General features: G+C 50.5%; 1 protein-coding gene across 1 annotated transcript in view; it reads right to left on the bottom strand.

The window, feature by feature from the left end:
* Window positions 1–125: 125 nt before the first annotated feature.
* The window catches only part of LOC306918963 (brefeldin A-inhibited guanine nucleotide-exchange protein 3-like), a gene marked incomplete at its 3' end in the record, with an annotated part of 71,828 nt that continues 58,241 nt past the window's right edge, over window positions 126–13,712 (bottom strand). Inside the window, exons 19-23 of the mRNA XM_079531800.1 lie at window positions 13,541–13,706; window positions 10,267–10,374; window positions 9,454–9,675; window positions 1,192–1,290; window positions 126–219 (exon numbers count right to left, since the gene is read on the bottom strand). Of these exons, the coding sequence (XP_079387926.1) occupies window positions 126–219; window positions 1,192–1,290; window positions 9,454–9,675; window positions 10,267–10,374; window positions 13,541–13,706 (689 nt within the window). The remainder of the gene's footprint in view (window positions 220–1,191; window positions 1,291–9,453; window positions 9,676–10,266; window positions 10,375–13,540; window positions 13,707–13,712) is intronic.

Below are 13,712 nucleotides of genomic sequence, written 5' to 3'. Positions count from 1 at the left end.
CCCTAGGGGACACGGGGAGAACATGTGAGGGTACCTACCCTAGGGGACACGGGGAGAACATGTGAGGGTACCTACCCTAGGGGACACGCGTGTGTGTGCGTGTGTGTGTGTGTGTGTGCGTGTACCTGAAGACGTGTGTCCAACAGTCGCGGTTGTGAGAGCCCATCTCCAGTCCCACGTTGAGTACAGCGTCCATACAGAGGACATGAGAGGTATGCACTGCACACACACACACACACACACACACACACACACACGCACGCACGCACGCACGCACGCACGCACGCACGCACGCACACACGCACGCACGTGCACACACACACACACACACACACACATATGCAGACTTAGTATATTCAGGATAAGCGATAAATCAGTTTCATGAAAGCTGAGCTATCTTGCCAGATTAGCTTAGCCACCCTGGATCTGTGTATCCTGACGAGGCTCCAGTTAACCCTGGATCTGTCTATCCTGACGAGGCTTCAGTTAACCCTGGATCTGTCTATCCTGACGAGGCTTCAGTTAACCCTGGATCTGTCTATCCTGACGAGGCTTCAGTTAACCCTGGATCTGTCTATCCTGACGAGGCTTCAGTTAACCCTGGATCTGTCTATCCTGACGAGGCTTCAGTTAACCCTGGATCTGTCTATCCTGACGAGGCTTCAGTTAACCCTGGATCTGTCTATCCTGACGAGGCTTCAGTTAACCCTGGTTCTGTCTATCCTGACGAGGCTTCAGTTAACCCTGGATCTGTCTATCCTGACGAGGCTTCAGTTAACCCTGGATCTGTCTATCCTGGGTCAGTCTATCCTGGGTCAGTCTATCCTGGGTCAGTCTATCCTGGGTCAGTCTATCCTGGATCTGTCTATCCTGGGTCAGTCTATCCTGGGTCAGTCTATCCTGGGTCAGTCTATCCTGGATCTGTCTATCCTGGGTCTATCTATCCTGGGTCAGTCTATCCTGGGTCAGTCTATCCTGGGTCAGTCTATCCTGGATCTGTCTATCCTGACGAGGTTTTATGAAAGCAATGCCACATTAGTTACCATGGAAACTAATGCTGTGGACTTTTTACACACTTCTCTTTTTTATTAGTCTGCATGAACTCTTTCTACGCCAACTCTTGGTTTGCTTTTCAGCCGTAAGGCCTTCATTTGTGCGTGTGTGTGCGTGTGTGTGTGTGTGTGTGTGTACCCTGTGCGATGGCCTCCGTCTCTCTCTCCTCCTGGTCGTCATGGTAACAGGATGCTGCCGCCATCTGAGCTAACGCTGACGCACAGTTCCCTGCTAGGCCTGCGCATGCACACACACACGCACGCACACGCACACACACACACACGCATGCACACACAAACACACACACACACACACACACACACACACACACGCACGGGCACACGCACGCACACGCACACACACACACAAAATATAAAAATGTCACACAGACAAACAATGAGTTTTTAAGTTTCAACCTATACAAATTGATAAGGTGTAAAAACTAATTGATGGGCTAAACAATGATAAACCAGCTGGTATGGATAATGTTGATGGACGGTTACTTAAAGTAGTTTCTAATATAATCTCATTGCCGATATGTCATATTTTTAACTTAAGTCTGAAAGAGGGGTTATTTCCACAGGTTTGGAAATCTGCTAAGGTTGTACCCCTTCCAAAAAAGAAACGGGACAGTTTCTCAGCTGGCAACAGCAGACGCATTAGTTTTCTTCCAGTGTTGAGTAAGCTAATGGAAAAAGTTGTTCTTGAGCAGGTACTATATTATTTGTCATGTAATCAATTAACACTTTGATTGCTACAAGATCTCGACAGGCCTATTTGGATGTTGCTACCGTTTAACATTGCACAAAGGCCTTGTTCGGGGGCCCACAGCAAAATGTTCTCTTATAGCGAGAATCACACGCATACATCAAAAGAAAGCTGAACTTGTCCACTTCAATTTAAAAAATACATTTTGATTTTACCATGTTCCATTCTGGAGATATTGACCTTTTTGCAACACCTGCATTTGCCTGGAAGTGGTTATCTTGAACAGCGAGCAGAGTTATGGATGGTTTAAAGTCAGAGACATTGACAGGCAGATATAAAATTGAACCCAATAAATATCCTATACATCCTATACACCGAATGAAAGCCCTGAATGTGTACTTTTACGAGGAAAAGAGTAAACATTGATCCCATGTACAGTTAGACAGTAATTGGTTATTGAATGCAGCTTGTGCCCACCAGATAACTTCAGAGAAGACATGGACGTGAACTCCTCAATATTCACAAAATAAGGCCTATAGCGACATATAAATACTATATACCGTATGAAACAGAAGACTCTCTGCTTTCATAAGAAAAAAACTTATACTGTAGTAATAATAAAAATCACACCCATGTGAAGTGAGTGGTGCAACTCTGTCCCATATTCTGTTCTCTGCTTATTCAATACAGCTCGCTATATACGGACTGAGGCAGAAAGTCATGTAAACCTTTTAGTTGCGCGGCAACTGTAGAGAACAGTTGCACCGCTCACTTCACAGGGGTGTGATTTTTATTATTACAGTAGAAGTTTACAGACCAAACTGTAAATAAAAGGTTTACATGACTTTCTGCCTCAGTCCGTATATAGCGAGCTGTATTGAATAAGCAGAGAACAGAATATGGGACAGAGTTGCACCACTTCACATGGGTGTGATTTTTATTATTACTACAGTAGAAGTTTTTTTCTTATGAAAGCAGAGTCTTCTGTTTCATACGGTATATAGTATTTATATGTCGCTATAGGCCTTATTTTGTGAATATTGAGTTCGGGTCCATGTCTTCTCTGCAGTTATATCTGGTGGGCGCAATGTGCAATGTAACCAATTTATGACAAACTGTACATGGGATCAATGTTTACTCTTTTCCTCGTAAAAGTACACATTCAGGGCTTTCATTCGGTGTATAGGATGTATAGCATATTTATTGTGTTTATTGTTATATATCTGCCTGTCAATGTCTGACTATAAACCTTCATAACTCTGCTTTCTTTAGATTATGATGATGATTGCCTCATTGTCTTGATCGCAAAACATTGGGGGGGGGGGGGGGGGGGGGGGGTTCATGGGCACATTGGGCAGCAAAAGTCTTGATCCGTACGGCTATAAAAAGTCCCATTCCACCGTTCGGTTCAGAACTATAGTATAACGGTGAGACGCGTTGTCATCAACAGCTGATTTTGTTTTTCAAGCTAGTGAAGTATATTTACTAACAAGAGAACATGCCTGGGCATGCAGGTTGGGGGGAATGGAGGAAAAAAAAAGATTCACCCGGCTGTGATGTCGACGACAACGGATCACAACACCACGGTTTAGGACGCGGAAAAGTTTGTTATACATTACACCCGGGTCGATTACGTCCCCGATGCGTTCATTGCGGTCTTATCACTACAATTATAATGAATAAAAAAGCGTTACAATCACACGTCCGAGCGATCTCCGATTATGACGGTTCTGCATGGCGATACGTGATCCACCAACGGTAGACTGTCTGTTGTCGTGGCGGCCCCTCGATACTGTGGTTAGTTCGTAGTATTGTAGGCTCGGGGATCGTTTGGTCGCTACAGTATGAAGAAGGAAACATGCATCTGTCCATGTGTGTTGCAGACGTTATGCAATGCAATGCCGATCGGATCCGGTGCATATGTGTTTAGGCAGCGATCCGTTCAATATGTTTTTTTCCGAGAGACAGAGCCAGGACAGAGCCCCCATTTCGCAAGGCCCTCCTCCTGCAGGAGAAACAGGAGGGGAGGGGGGAATCGAGTATTATAGTGTTGTGTGAAAGCCAATAGGTGGAGGAAAGCCTGGTGAGGCGAGGTGAAATTTGATTCTTTTCACACACCGACTGGATCATTCCATGGGCGCGTCCATTTTACACCGGCTTAGTGGCTTCTACACGTAAAGCGGCCCGCCCTCCTGTTTTCAGGAGGGGAGGGTTTTTTTTTTTTTTTTTTTTTTTTTCTGATCACGTGAGCGGGACTAAGCAGCAATGATAGGGGGGTGGTTCTTCATTGTCCGGGTGGGTAAAAAGATGAATGAAAGTATGCTATAAAAAAGTGATTAAAACGTATGGATACGTGGTTCGCAACCGACGTTTGATTAATTGATAACGTATTGATACGCGATTCGCGTCGGCTGTGTTAAATTCAGATTTCCAGCATGCCTATAAATCAGATCATTCTACAGGCACAGCCCTGACTGAGATGGTAGACAAATGGTTATCTTATACTGACAAAAAAATGATGGTTGGAGCTGTATTACTAGACTTTAGTGCAGCATTTGATGTTGTAGATCATGGGTTATTGTTAAGGAAATGATGTGCATATGGGTTTAGTCCAACAACAATCAATTGGATGAACAGTTATTTATCCAATAGGATGCAGTGTGTGTTTTTTTAAATGGTAGTTTTTCCTCTTCTAAAGGTTTACAGTGTGGTGTACCCCAGGGGACCTGTCTAGGCCCTCTACAGTGTGGTGTACCCCAGGGGGGATGCCTAGGCCCTCTACAGTGTGGTGTACCCCAGGGGGGATGCCTAGGCCCTCTACAGTGTGGTGTACCCCAGGGGACCTGCCTAGGCCCTCTACAGTGTGGTGTACCCCAGGGGACCTGTCTAGGCCCTCTACAGTGTGGTGTACCCCAGGGGAGCTGCCTTGGCCCTCTACAGTGTGGTGTACCCCAGGGGACCTGCCTAGGCCCTCTACAGTGTGGTGTACCCCAGGGGACCTGCCTAGGCCCTCTACAGTGTGGTGTACCCCAGGGGACCTGCCTTGGCCCTCTACAGTGTGGTGTACCCCAGGGGGGATGCCTTGGCCCTCTACAGTGTGGTGTACCCCAGGGGACCTGCCTTGGCCCTCTACAGTGTGGTGTACCCCAGGGGAGCTGCCTTGGCCCTCTACAGTGTGGTGTACCCCAGGGGATCTGCCTAGGCCCTCTACAGTGTGGTGTACCCCAGGGGACCTGTCTAGGTCCTCTACAGTGTGGTGTACCCCAGGGGACCTGTCTAGGCCCTCTACAGTGTGGTGTACCCCAGGGGACCTGCCTAGGCCCTCTACAGTGTGGTGTACCCCAGGGGACCTGCCTAGGTCCTCTACAGTGTGGTGTACCCCAGGGGACCTGCCTAGGCCCTCTACAGTGTGGTGTACCCCAGGGGGGATGCCTTGGTCCTCTACAGTGTGGTGTACCCCAGGGGAGCTGCCTTGGCCCGCTACAGTGTGGTGTACCCCAGGGGACCTGTCTAGGCCCTCTACAGTGTGGTGTACCCCAGGGGACCTGCCTTGGCCCTCTACAGTGTGGTGTACCCCAGGGGACCTGCCTAGGCCCTCTACAGTGTGGTGTACCCCAGGGGACCTGCCTAGGCCCTCTACAGTGTGGTGTACCCCAGGGGACCTGCCTAGGCCCTCTACAGTGTGGTGTACCCCAGGGGGGATGCCTAGGCCCTCTACAGTGTGGTGTACCCCAGGGGACCTGCCTAGGCCCTCTACAGTGTGGTGTACCCCAGGGGACCTGCCTTGGCCCTCTACAGTGTGGTGTACCCCAGGGGACCTGTCTAGGCCCTCTACAGTGTGGTGTACCCCAGGGGACCTGCCTTGGCCCTCTACAGTGTGGTGTACCCCAGGGGACCTGCCTTGGTCCTCTACAGTGTGGTGTACCCCAGGGGGGAAGCCTAGGCCCTCTACAGTGTGGTGTACCCCAGGGGGGAAGCCTAGGCCCTCTACAGTGTGGTGTACCCCAGGGGACCTGTCTAGGCCCTCTACAGTGTGGTGTACCCCAGGGGACCTGTCTAGGCCCTCTACAGTGTGGTGTACCCCAGGGGACCTGCCTAGGCCCTCTACAGTGTGGTGTACCCCAGGGGACCTGCCTAGGCCCTCTACAGTGTGGTGTACCCCAGGGGACCTGCCTTGGCCCTCTACAGTGTGGTGTACCCCAGGGGACCTGCCTAGGCCCTCTACAGTGTGGTGTACCCCAGGGGGGATGCCTTGGCCCTCTACAGTGTGGTGTACCCCAGGGGACCTGCCTAGGCCCTCTACAGTGTGGTGTACCCCAGGGGACCTGCCTTGGCCCTCTACAGTGTGGTGTACCCCAGGGGACCTGTCTAGGCCCTCTACAGTGTGGTGTACCCCAGGGGACCTGCCTAGGCCCTCTACAGTGTGGTGTACCCCAGGGGACCTGCCTTGGCCCTCTACAGTGTGGTGTACCCCAGGGGACCTGCCTTGGCCCTCTACAGTGTGGTGTACCCCAGGGGACCTGCCTTGGCCCTCTACAGTGTGGTGTACCCCAGGGGACCTGCCTAGGCCCTCTACAGTGTGGTGTACCCCAGGGGACCTGCCTTGGCCCTCTACAGTGTGGTGTACCCCAGGGGACCTGCCTAGGCCCTCTACAGTGTGGTGTACCCCAGGGGACCTGCCTTGGCCCTCTACAGTGTGGTGTACCCCAGGGGACCTGCCTTGGCCCTCTACAGTGTGGTGTACCCCAGGGGACCTGCCTAGGCCCTCTACAGTGTGGTGTGTGGACTGTTTATTATGCATCAAACAGTTTACTTGAGATAAAAAACACACTTCAATCAGAACTGAAACTATTACTTGACTGGATATCTGAGAACAGACTTGTTCTGAATGTAGCCAAAACTAAAAGTATATAAGTGTTCACTACTAGAAATGCTACTAAGGAGGTTAGTCAGCTGTGCCTATATCACTTAAGGACTCAAATATTGAACAGGGTCAAGAGGCAGTTTTGCTGGGTGTCGCTCTCGATGGACAGCTAACATGGGAGAAACATATTGAGGAATAGCATGCATCAAAAGGTGTTCCTCGTTTTTGACCCCAGCCTCTAGAGTGCTAGTGACACAGGCACTAGCACTATCTCACCTTGATTATTGCTCTACAATTTGTTCGGGTGCAGACAAAAAACATCTGTCCAAGCTTCAAATAGCTCAGAATAGCTGTGAGGCAGAGTACAGAAAGTTTGCATGCCAGTCTCTCATGGCTCAGAGTAGAGGAGAGGTTGGCATGCAATTTAGTGAGTTTCTTTAGGAATATTTGTCATAGTAAACAACCAGTTTGTCTGTATTCACAAATTCAGTATGTGAGAGATCGTCATAGTCATGCTACCAGGCAGGCTACTAGTGGCCACATGGTCGAAGAAAAACCCAGAACAAATGCGGTTTGCAGATCTGTAATGTTCAGGGCTATTTCAGTATGGAACACGTTACCAACTAGAATCACGGAAGCACCCAGTAAGGCTAGTTTTAAGAGGCTCCTTAAGAGACACCTGATCAATTACCCAGATTTAAAATGTAATTAACTGACATCATTTAAGGGGATGTCTTGTTTAGTGTTTTTATTTCTCTATATTTTAATGTCTTAAATGCATTTGTATTTTGTATTATGAATGCATTTTTTCTCAAGATTGCACCTGTTTGTATTGTGTTGTGTTATATGTATTGTTTGTCATGGACCCCAGGAAGAGTAGCTGCTACTTCGGTGGCAGCGGTGGCCGAACGGATAGCGGCGCGGTCTAGATACCGGAAGGTTCCCAGTTCGAACCAGCCGTCCGACACGTTAAAATTACCACCGCTGAAATGCCCTTGAACAAGGCATCAACCACTACGATGAAATGTGTTCTATGAGCAGGGCCTGGCTGGAAACAAGTTCTTGAGCTTAGCCCAGATACCCTGGGTAAATATAGATTTCATTTCATTTCATTTCAGCTAATGGGGATCCATCTGAATACAGAATAAATACTCTGACTCACTCTGTGGGGGGGGGGTCTACCAGAACATAGATTCTGACTCACTGATATAGAGACCTAGTAATCAGACCTACCCAGAACACACAGAGTATCAGACATACCCAGAACACACAGAGTATCAGACCTACCCAGAACACACAGAGTATCAGACCTACCCAGAACACACAGAGTATCAGACCTACCCAGAACACAGAGTATCAGACCTACCCAGAACACACAGAGTATCAGACATACCCAGAACACACAGAGTATCAGACCTACCCAGAACACACAGAGTATCAGACCTACCCAGAACACACAGAGGCCCTCATTTATCAACCGTGCGTACGCCAAAATATGGGTGTACGCCGAAATTACCGCAATTTTCGGCATTTACGATTTGCGCCATTTAAACAGTGTTTTGCATGAGCGCATACATGCGAGGATTTGGGCTGTCTGTGCTGAAATATTTCCATGACGGGACGTTGGAGAGTACTATAGGCTAGTGCAGTGCTGCAGCTGCGGAGAGTCCCAACGTGGGTAGCCTACTGTAGCCTAATCTACAGCAGGCCGATGTCTTTCTGGAGTTACGGTATGTGCAATCGCCTCCTCGTTTAATAAACCCGACGCGTCGCTCGAATGCCAAATGTACCGTGCCAGCGCACGTGGGAACCGCATCGGAGATATAGGTAGGCTACCCAGCCAGCCCACCACCACCAGTGCCCAGCCACTGCAGCGACTGCGAGGCAATCTAAATAGTCTGTCGAACGTGCGGTGCATGGTCAGTTGGTCACGGTCACGGACGGACCACAGTGATAGAGAGAGACAGACAGACAGGACAGGAGGAGCACCTATGCAAAACAGCAGCGTGTGTGTGCCTATTTGTTATTTCATTCATGGTTCACAGGTTCAGGTTTTCGTTCACTAATATATCTTGTTGTATATTAAATTAAAAAGACTTTAATAATTGAATATACAACTAACAACACACAGTGACAGTTGCTTGCAAATTGCGATATGTGCGTGCGTGCGTGCGTGCGTGCGGGGGGGGTGATGCGGGCAGCAAGGGAAGCGAAGCGAGAGGAGAAACAGACAGGGTAGTTATACAGCTTTATTTAATTCATGCAGGTTTATTTATTTAAGATACAACAAGTTGAATGTGCGTGCGTGCGTCTGTGTGTGTGTGTGTGTGTGTGGGAGGGGGCAGCACGACAACTTAGGCAAGCGAGTGAAACGTTTTTTTTCCTGTAACCATGGTTTCCAGGTCGTATTGCAGTTGTTCGTGTCGCAAAAACGAGGGCGAGGCTTGATTTCATAGGGCGTGCCAGATTGATTTCAGCCGTCACATTTATCACTGCTAGGAATGAAATTAGGAAGGAACAGCTGTCTGTGATCACTTTGTAAATGCCGACCCGACGTGGGTGTACTACGAATCCTACACTCGAATTTGGGGCAGATTTTACACTCAATTGATAAATGAGGGCCAGAGTATCAGACCTACCCAGAACACACAGAGTATCAGACATACCCAGAACACACAGAGTATCAGACCTACCCAGAACACACAGAGTATCAGACCTACCCAGAACACACAGAGTATCAGACCTACCCAGAACACACAGAGTATCAGACCTACCCAGAACACACAGAGTATCAGACCTACCCAGAACACACAGAGTATCAGACCTACCCAGAGCACAGCTGAGCGTCGCGGCCCGTCGCAGCCCGTCCAGACTGAGACAGACGCTGTCCCGGGCTCTGTGGTTCTGTGGCTCCGCCCCCCCGGCCAGTCTGAACGCCAGGCCACTAGCACCGCCCCCGCCGCTGCCGCTCCGGCCAATCAGAGGAGCCGACAGGATGTCCATCAGGTTCCTCCACACGCCCGTCAGGATGTAGCGCGCAAACACCGATCCTGAGACGCACACACACGCGCACACGCACACGCACACGCACACGCACACACACACACACACACACACACACACGCACAGTAGAACTAAATGTCAGGGAGAGACTAGTGGAGAAGAGATCCAGTAGAACTAAATGTCAGGGAGAGACTAGTGGAGAAGAGATCCAGTAGAACTAAATGTCAGGGAGGGACTAGTGGAGAAGAGATCCAGTAGAACTAAATGTCAGGGAGAGACTAGTGGAGAAGAGATCCAGTAGAACTAAATGTCAGGGAGGGACTAGTGGAGAAGAGATCCAGTAGAACTAAATGTCAGGGAGGGACTAGTGGAGAAGAGATCCAGTAGAACTAAATGTCAGGGAGGGACTAGTGGAGAAGAGATCCAGTAGAACTAAATGTCAGGGAGAGACTAGTGGAGAAGAGATATAAATATAGGTTTAGGCAAAAATCAACTGTAGATTTAGTTGACTTAAAAAACTAAGACTAAAACATTTCCGATGACAAAAAATATGACTAAAACTAAATAGAGGAGAACACAGACTATTCAACCAATCAGAACACAGAATATTCAACCAATCAGGTCGCCCGTCATCTGACCTGCCATGGTGATGTCACTGCCAGTCTTGTCCGAGCTGAAAGGTGATTGGCTGGAAGCCTTCCTCACCATCTGACCACCAATAGCAGAGCTTCCTAGGCCGTCGATATCTGGAGAGAAAGACACGTGTGCAAATTAAAGAATGTGTGTGTGTGTGTGTGTGTGTGTGCGTGCGTGCGTGCGTGTGTGCGTGCGTGCGTGCGTGCGTGCGTGCGTGCGTGCGTGCGTGCGTGCGTGCGTGCGTGCACCTCTGAGGACAGTGATTAGGGGTAGATCGTGGTATTGGGGACAGTGTGTGTGTGTTAGTGTTGCGCGGGCCGACCTGTAACCCGCGGGTTAACCGCGGGGCGGGCTGGGCCGAGTCATGACATTTTCACTTTATTTGCGGGCCAGGTTGAGGCGGGTCAAATAATGTATACTGTGATTTTTACAAATGATTATTGTTGCCAGTGCCACGAGTCCTGGGATGAAATTTGCGCAGCCTACCGGATTGTTGTGTTGCTGTGCTGGTTGATATCTCCTCTCTCCAATTATTAATAACAGCCGCATGTGCTGCCAACGCGCGTGCATGAGCACACCCCGCAGGCACGTAGCGGTAGCGCGGCCGCCGCCACACACAATAATTATCATTGTCAACTTTTCTCACCACAACGGACATTCTGTTAAACCTTTTTTGACCTTTTCCCTGTGCGTCCTTGAACAGTGGTGAGTTGTGTTTCATGTCGACTTAAGTCATCAGTTAATGTTTGGACTCCATCTTGCCTCTTGTGTTCTGACTGAGTCTTAAGTTCTGACTCACTCCAGAGCGAGTGAAATATTTTATAACCACCAGCAGTCCCTTCCTTCAGCGTGTGTGTGTGTGTGTGTGTGTGTGTGTGTGTGTGTGTGTGTGTGTGTGTGTGTGTGTGTGTGTGTGTGTGTGTGTGTGTGCGTGTGTGTGTGTGTTTGTTTGCGCGCACGTGTGTGGAGTGTATAAGTGCAAGGAGGACAAGTTAGACAACGACAACGCAAACATTTTCAAATAGTTTTTCTTAGGTCTTTAGTGGCGTTTTCTTTCAGCGTCTGTGCAGTGACAGTCCTGTTGTTATACTGTAGGCTATGTCTGCGACGCACGGGTGAGTCTTTCTTCTCTCCCCTCAACCTCTCTGTCTCCTCTCAATCTGCCATGTCGCTACGTGTGTGACAAATGAATGGCATCGATGCGATGCGGTGGTCGGAACACCCGTGACTATGCGTGCTTGCCAGTGATATTATTAGCCTTTAAGACAGTTTAAAAGCACCTTTTTTGACAAATAAAAGCCGCGTTCAAAGACATATTTGACGTGCATTTAATGATGGCGGGTTGCGGGCCAGGTCGAGTTGTGAAAATTGATGTGGTGCTGCGGGGCGGGCTGAGCCGAGTCAGATTATTATCACATGTGGGACCTGCGGGTCATGAAAAACCCTGACCCGCGCAACACTAGTGTGTGTGTGTGTGTGTGTGTGTGTGTACCTGTGAGGACAGTGATCAGGGCCAGTCCGTGGTACTGGGGACAGTCCTGTACCTGTGAGGACAGTGATCAGGGCCAGTCCGTGGTACTGGGGACAGTCCCAGTGTGTGTGTACCTGTGAGGACAGTGATCAGGGCCAGTCCGTGGTACTGGGGACAGTCCCAGTGTGTTTGTGTACCTGTGAGGACAGTGATCAGGGCCAGTCCGTGGTACTGGGGACAGTCCCAGTGTGTGTGTGTACCTGTGAGGACAGTGATCAGGGCCAGTCCGTGGTACTGGGGACAGTCCCAGGGTGTGTGTACCTGTGAGGACAGTGATCAGGGCCAGTCCGTGGTACTGGGGACAGGCCCAGTGTGTGTGTACCTGTGAGGACAGTGATCAGGGCCAGTCCGTGGTACTGGGGACAGTCCCAGTGTGTGTGTACCTGTAAGGACAGTGATCAGGGCCAGTCCGTGGTACTGGGGACAGTCGCAGTGTGTGTGTGTACCTGTGAGGACAGTGATCAGGGCCAGTCCGTGGTACTGGGGACAGTCGCAGTGTGTGTGTGTACCTGTGAGGACAGTGATCAGGGCCAGTCCGTGGTACTGGGGACAGGCCCAGTGTGTGTGTACCTGTGAGGACAGTGATCAGGGCCAGTCCGTGGTACTGGGGACAGTCCCAGTGTGTGTGTACCTGTGAGGACAGTGATCAGGGCCAGTCCGTGGTACTGGGGACAGTCCCAGTGTGTGTGTACCTGTGAGGACAGTGATCAGGGCCAGTCCGTGGTACTGGGGACAGGCCCAGTGTGTCTGTACCTGTGAGGACAGTGATCAGGGCCAGTCCGTGGTACTGGGGACAGTCCCAGTGTGTCTGTACCTGTGAGGACAGTGATCAGGGCCAGTCCGTGGTACTGGGGACAGTCCCAGTGTGTGTGTACCTGTGAGGACAGTGATCAGGGCCAGTCCGTGGTACTGGGGACAGTCCCAGTGTGTGTGTACCTGTGAGGACAGTGATCAGGGCCAGTCCGTGGTACTGGGGACAGTCCCAGTGTGTGTGTGTACCTGTGAGGACAGTGATCAGGGCCAGTCCGTGGTACTGGGGACAGTCCCAGTGTGTGTGTGTACCTGTGAGGACAGTGATCAGGGCCAGTCCGTGGTACTGGGGACAGTCCCAGTGTGTGTGTGTACCTGTGAGGACAGTGATCAGGGCCAGTCCGTGGTACTGGGGACAGTCCCAGTGTGTGTGTGTACCTGTGAGGACAGTGATCAGGGCCAGTCCGTGGTACTGGGGACAGTCCCAGTGTGTGTGTGTACCTGTGAGGACAGTGATCAGGGCCAGTCCGTGGTACTGGGGACAGTCCCAGTGTGTGTGTGTACCTGTGAGGACAGTGATCAGGGCCAGTCCGTGGTACTGGGGACAGTCCCAGTGTGTGTGTGTACCTGTGAGGACAGTGATCAGGGCCAGTCCGTGGTACTGGGGACAGTCCCAGTGTGTGTGTGTACCTGTGAGGACAGTGATCAGGGCCAGTCCGTGGTACTGGGGACAGTCCCAGTGTGTCTGTACCTGTGAGGACAGTGATCAGGGCCAGTCCGTGGTACTGGGGACAGTCCCAGTGTGTCTGTACCTGTGAGGACAGTGATCAGGGCCAGTCCGTGGTACTGGGGACAGTCCCAGTGTGTGTGTACCTGTAAGGACAGTGATCAGGGCCAGTCCGTGGTACTGGGGACAGTCCCAGTGTGTGTGTACCTGTAAGGACAGTGATCAGGGCCAGTCCGTGGTACTGGGGACAGTCCCAGTGTGTGTGTACCTGTGAGGACAGTGATCAGGGCCAGTCCGTGGTACTGGGGACAGTCCCAGTAACCAGCCTCTCCCAGGAGGTTTCGGTCCAGGACCAGCTGGTAGAGTTCTTCTATCCAGACAGTGGAGAGGAGAACCAGCACACCGCTGCTCTGCACCGCACACACAAACTCCTTCTGAAA

This window comes from Electrona antarctica (genome assembly GCF_951216825.1).
Source record: "Electrona antarctica genome assembly, contig: scaffold_268, whole genome shotgun sequence".
Classification (NCBI taxonomy): Eukaryota; Metazoa; Chordata; class Actinopteri; order Myctophiformes; family Myctophidae; genus Electrona; species Electrona antarctica.
The sequence above is the reverse complement of the archived record's forward strand: the minus strand, read 5'-3'. Positions and strand labels throughout refer to the sequence as shown.